Source organism: Frieseomelitta varia, unplaced genomic scaffold (genome assembly GCF_011392965.1).
Source record: "Frieseomelitta varia isolate USP_RPSP 00005682 unplaced genomic scaffold, Fvar_1.2 scaffold_371, whole genome shotgun sequence".
Lineage (NCBI taxonomy): Eukaryota > Metazoa > Arthropoda > Insecta > Hymenoptera > Apidae > Frieseomelitta > Frieseomelitta varia.
The window spans coordinates 763,938-770,347 of NW_025110114.1; the positions used below are offsets into that span (position 1 = coordinate 763,938).

General features: G+C 36.4%; 1 protein-coding gene across 17 annotated transcripts in view; it reads right to left on the reverse strand.

Annotated features, from left to right (window-relative positions):
• The window catches only part of LOC122531000 (sodium channel protein para), a 33,984-nt gene extending 27,942 nt beyond the window's left edge, over positions 1–6,042 (reverse strand). For 14 of the 17 annotated variants that reach the window (XR_006307168.1, XM_043658513.1, XM_043658512.1 and 11 more), the window contains exons 1-4: positions 5,916–6,042; positions 5,328–5,637; positions 4,496–4,777; positions 1,917–1,973 (exon numbers count right to left, since the gene is read on the reverse strand). Coding sequence is in view for 16 of the 17 variants with exons in the window: in XM_043658513.1 (XP_043514448.1) it covers positions 1,917–1,973; positions 4,496–4,777; positions 5,328–5,637; positions 5,916–5,992 (726 nt within the window). In the remaining variant the exon portion in view is untranslated. The remainder of the gene's footprint in view (positions 1–1,916; positions 1,974–4,495; positions 4,778–5,327; positions 5,638–5,915) is intronic. The other 3 variants (XM_043658505.1, XM_043658516.1, XM_043658504.1) reach the window with 1 other exon arrangement.
• Between the last annotated feature and the right edge of the window lie 368 nt (positions 6,043–6,410).

Here is a 6,410-nt window from a genome sequence, read left to right on the forward strand (position 1 = left end):
ATAAGAGCCCTCTTTCTTTCCTTTTTAATGTTGCTTTTTATAGTTCATAGTGTGTTAAAATGAACCCTTTTTGCTAGCCCTCCAAAGTATTTGTAATTTTTAGGCCCGTCAAACTGTCCTGCCCCCTTAAATCGCAATTCGCAACGATTGCAAGTGACCGAGTTATTGTAATCATTGGAAAATTGAATATTCCTCTCTCTTGTAAAATCTAATAGATTTAAATTGTTATAAATTGGTAGACATTGCGTTGAAGTTGACTTCTTCAAAACGTAACTTCGAATAACGTACAGGATGCAAGCGTGTTTTGCAAAATACAGCATCGAGGGGAGTCTGATTTTCTCCGTGGGAGAATTACATTTAAATTGAAATTTATTACGCGCGAGTTACACTCTGTTCGATAGTACTACATTTTTCAGGGCATCCTGTACATCCTGTATCAGCTTTTTTCAAAATATATTTTTGGATCTAAAGGAATAAAATCGATATAATTATATCCTGTGAATTTATCTGTACGCGTTTCATATATATTCTGCGCGTAAAAATTCACAGTCCAATCAGTATATCGCTGTGCAATGATCAGGTGATCACGTAGTTCTCGTCATTATTTGTTCACAGTCTTTGTAAAAAAGACCAAAAACTTGTTCAGGCTTTATTCAGAAGATCTGTACCGAAAGGGTTAAGCGCCGCTTTTCCTACGGGGGACTCTTCGACGAGTCTTCGGAGGATCTATCAAACTCGAAAGCTCCAAACCACTTTATTGACAATGAGCTTTAATCCCTAGAACGAACGTGGAAGTTATGATCACCATGTTGAGATTAGAATCGAAGCTGAAATTGGCCCCTTCATTGGAGCGAGACAAAAGACTCCTATCTAGTAATTCTGGCATTGCTAATATCATTCTCGTGAGCTTGGACGCTACGTGAAGCTCAACATAGTACTCTGTGAGATGAGAATTCATGAATTGACGCGAGTCGTTACGAATGGTTCTAAACACTGAGACAACTCGTTAAAGAAATCAGTTAACGAAGAATGTTTGAGACTCTGAACATCTCGGAGTGATTTTTTTCCCCCCTGTGCAACAATATATTAATTCTTCAGTTACATTTTCTTTTTTTTTTTTTTCCAAGTGAAATCGATCTGAATGATTGACCAGTCGATCAAAATGTTCTTGATCAAAATTAACTTTAATCAATTCTCCTTTGAACGATCAAAAATGGTCAATTGACACAGTGGAGGGCAAAAGAAAGTTTTTCCAATAGGGACTTGTGAACTGCTCTGAACTATACCTTACGTTTATTCGTTCACTCGTCCATTATTGTTTTTTATTGTGTTTCATTTTGCTCACACTGACTTCATTAATTGAAAAGCAAAGAAAGGTGACAATGTTAGGGATTGTTTTTTAAATTTACTTTGGAGTTCACATTGTCAATTGTGCGTTTGTATATTTCTCATCATAAATAAGAAATGCGGGATCAGATAACTTCATTTCTTAAGAACTGAAGGTAACTTCATTTCTTAACTATGAAACTGGTAAAAAGTGAAGTCTCAGAGGCTCGTATTATCTCAAAAAAAAAAAAAAAAAAATCTCTTCGATAAACTTTCAATGTTCTTTCATTTCGCTTCAGATCGATCTCCACGCCAGCAAATGCAAATGACAAAAATATATATATTTCCACTCCATATAGAGAAACTCCACTCCGCGAACCGTCGAATCTCCAAGCATCCTTTAAATGAACAATAAATGATCCTCTAATGGCAACGAAGTTTGACTCGATAAAAATCGTTCCAACGCGTGGGAACCGTTCGACGATCGATGGTGGTTGGTTGTCGACATGAAATTGTTCGGATCGTGGGATCCTGTACAGGCTATTTAGTACGTACGGTCGGCGGTGACAGACACGTCGTGACACACATACCTTCCGCAGGCTTTCCTGGTAGGCATAAGTAAACTGGCCATTAGCGGCGCGAGAGACCTTAAGAAAAAAACAAGAAAAGATATCTCCTACCAAACGGCTCGTAACGTTGTCTAATGTGTACACCAAGGAGGCACTCGATACGGATATATATATATATATATAATATATATATATTCATGTATGTATGTATGTTTTTATATATAATTACTTGCAAAAGCGTTACATACACAAAGAAGTGATAGAGAGATAGAGATAGAGATAGAGATAGATAGAGAGAGAGAGAGAGAGAGAGAAAGAAAGAAATAGAGCATGATGTTATACACGCAGAGACAGAATGATACAGACTGTCGTCGCAACATATTAGGGTAAAAACGATGGAACAACGGTTGATCGAATGTCGCTGTTTGTTGAAACGAATGTAAGGGAGACACGAAGATCCGCGGTATCTATATCGAAGTAGTTGGAATAGCTTTTATGGAATACCATAAGCTATTTTAATAGCTTCTTTTCACGGGAATATTTTCTATCTAGATCCTTGTAGGTAATGAATTATTAGGGATTTCTTGATGTGAGGCACGTTTCTTTGGAACGTGGATCCGACACCTTGATACTGAGTCTTTGTACGATACTATGAAGAGAGGCTTTCATTCTTTGGGGCTTAGGAAGTAATATTACTATAGTAATATTATTACAGTAATTTTACAGTAGTATTAATACTAGCCTGATTATTATTCCAAGGTCAAAAATGTAGCTTTTTTATTCTCTTTTGCAGTAATTGGTTTGTTCTACAGACAATACGTATAAACTATAATTAAATTAAATAAAACAATTAAATAATTATATAAATTAAATTAATTAAACTATAATAAATTAAAATGGCATTCAACGCTGAAATTATCGTCACTGCCAACGATAATAAGACACCTAAACATGATAATAGACTATTTCCAAAGTAACAGGTCCACTCTTCAAAGATACGTGCTTCTTGGAAATCTCTAACAATTTGTATAATATATCAACACGTTACTAAATACATGTTAAAACAGAGATCTTATTCATTCAACCTTCTTGGGAATTTTTTCCTCCAGCAATAATGCCTTTGGCTAACGTTATGTAAAACGTTAATTCGTTCGTTACATGATCATCAATTAAACGATGAAAACGTTGAAACGTGTTCGTTAAAGGCAAACGTGTTGTTTTCAGATGTTAATCACGTTTTAATCCTGTTTTCGAATCGAAAATTCGTATCTCCTTTCTCTACTACACACATGCGTTACCATGCAAGACGTCACAGAATGGCACGTTAATTTACGAATCGACTGATAACCTACTGTATAGTACTGTCAAACACGCGTCCGCGAGAATCAGACGGATGATGATGAAACCAAAACGAATGCAACGCTGTCGGAAATCATCAAACGCCATTCGAAAACCAAGACAGAAATCGGTGAAGAGAAGTTCGAAACGCAACGAAAAGCAAGGAGTTCAATAAGCGCACCTAACGATTTACCAAACTTTTTGTTTCGCTTACTCAACAATCGATTACAGTAATGTTTACGACAAGCATGCTACAGAGCGATAGATATAATATTTTATGAGAGGGCTCGACTCGTCGCTTTTTCAAACGCTAACTCTCAGCCTAAGTAGGAAAACGTTTTCCTCGTTTCAGAATTAAAACTATCCACCATTCTCATTCGCCTGCCTAAATTCCTATTTAGCTTCTACGTATGTAGTGTCTAGATCCTCGATCCTGCACAGAATTTGCCATTCGTCAATTGAGAAATGCTTAGCAAGACGAATCTGTGCCATTCCTGCCCTTCGAAATGCATCGTTGCAAGCAAACTAACAGAACAGAGCTGTCCACGTCGGGAGACTCTCGCTTCCTCCTCCATTCGTCGCAAGTTATCTTCAGTTGTGTCAAATTTGTCTTTAAGTGAAGCAAAAGTGTCCGTTTGGAATTCTGAGAGATTGGAAATTTCGAATTTTCGAAAGATTGGGAGTTGGACGTCTGAAGAAGTGGGAAGCTCGGGAATTTGAAAAGCGGAGTGATTGGAAATATTTCAAAATTTCGAAATTCTCGATTTCTGGAATAATTGCCCGTGTTATGACAGTCGACACTCTTTAACGTCCAGTGTTCCTTCATTTGGTAACAGTAAACTTTCTTTGCAAATTTTTCTAGAATCCACTCCTAAGTAAGTCGATTTCTCGGTGTTGGCAAAGCCCGTTGCACCGACTAGAGTCCTCAATTCACAAATGGAAAAGAATAACACGGCCTCCCGTGGACAGGCCTGTGTAGACCATCATAAGAACAGTCGTGAAACCGTACTAGCTGTACCATACCAACTGGAAGGATCGGAATAAAAATAAAAAAAGCGTACTTTCAATTTTCATCGACGAGTCGAGTCGAGATCGAATAGCCTCGCGTGAATCGCTCTCGTAGAAGCGAGGTCATAGGGGGACAAGTTCGATAACAGGAGGCAAAAAAAAAAAAAAGGTGTTACATTACGTTCGAAGGGAGGTCGAAATAAATCGATGGTCGAAAGAAAATAGTGTGACATCAGGGCCAGTCAGACACTTACGGCACTGACTTTTCGTGGCTTAGTGGTGGTCGTGTGATTGTTGATCTGTTTCACTCTGTGCTCGCTGACTGATTCGATCGAACGTATGCTCATTCTTTCTTTGTTGTTGTCATCGTTTCCTTTCTCCTGGCCAACGAACAGTTCATAACTGTGACATGAAAAGTCTGACGGTGATTTGACGATTTGATCGGCAGCGGCCACCGCCGCAGCGGCTGCCGCCTCCCGAGCCGCCGCCTGCGCCGCCAGCTTATTTTCTTTGGCCAGAGCTGCTTCCTCGGCTTCCTGTTACAATCCAAACAAACGAAAATTTGTACTCGTGTTCGTCGTATTGTTGCTGAATGGAACTATTAATTTTTAAAGACGACCGATTCGCTTTTGGTCGAATTTCTTGAAACATTGCTGGCAGTATTTAATGCATTTACTCGACTATTCTAAGTAGGATCATTAATTGACAAAAATAGTTAGTTACGACAAGTATAGCATTATTCAGAGAGGCATTTGATTGTAGGATAAACATTGTAGTCGCGTTGAAGAGAAAGTTTGTACCACAATTGCTAGTACAAAGTTCTTGATAAGCGATTTAACGCAAAGTTGTTTTAAGATCAATGCAGAATACGTAGACAAATAATTAGATTTGGAATAATCATACAAATCAGTCAAAGAGTTAGAAAGACCATATAAATTAATGAATAATTACGATCTTTCGAGAATCTTATTAATTTAAATCGAGCTACTAAAGTTTATTGTATAATATTTTTTACAACTTCTGACTGAATGAAGATGAAACGTTCATTTTGTAAAGGTAATAATTTTTAAAGTTAGGATTACGTACTCTTATAGCTTCCTCCTCAGCAGCCTCCTCCTCTTCTGCTTTCTTTTGCAATTCGTCATACGACATCGCGACAATAGCGAGAATCAAGTTAACTAGATAAAAGGAGCCGAGGAAAATGATAACGATGAAGAACAACATATGCCACGGACCAGCCGATCGGAGCACCAGCTGATACAGATTTTCCCAATAATCTTGCGTCATCAAACGAAAAGCGGAGAGTAAGGCCCAGCCGAATGTGTCGAAACTTGTGTAACCATAATTCGGATTTTCGCCGTATCCTTGTAAACACGTGTAGCCAGGAAGGCACTGCCTGTATTCAACAAAAATACACGCATTTATTTATTAAACGTAGCAGCGTACGATATAATGAAATATGAGCCGCTCAAAAGCCAAAGTTGCATAGTTATACACGTGGATAATTAGTACGGAATGTTTTTCAGAAGGATCATCTCTTCGTGGATTTGTCAAATTAAACAGTCAAAGTAAATTTCGAGACGAAAATTAAAAAGAACATTGACCAAGTTGTAATCGAATGTGGCTTTCAAGCGACTCATGTGTGATAATTTACAAACTGGTGAAGAAAGTTACCCTGCTCCAGATGAATTTCCGCACAAAGGCATGTTTTTCGACTCGTCCACGTACCAATTAGCTAAATGAAATGACATAAAAGTAATTAGCTTGGAACGAATGAACTTCGAATGTATCAGTTTTTTTTATTCAGACAGTTTTTCTATTAATATTAATTAATTAAGAAAATGGAGATCTCCTATTTTAAGTGCAGGTTATAGTTTATATGCGAATTTTTATATTTTATATTGAATGAAATTTCAAACTTTCGTATATTAATTATTATTGTTAATATATATATATGTAATATTATATATAATATTATATATGTATTATAATATTATTAATATATATATAATTATATTATATATATTAAATATTATATATACAATCATATATAATTAATATTGAATGAAATTTCAAACTTTCGTATATTAATTATTATTGTTAATATATATACAATATTATATATATATTAACAATAATAATTAATATACGAAAGTTTGAATGTAATAT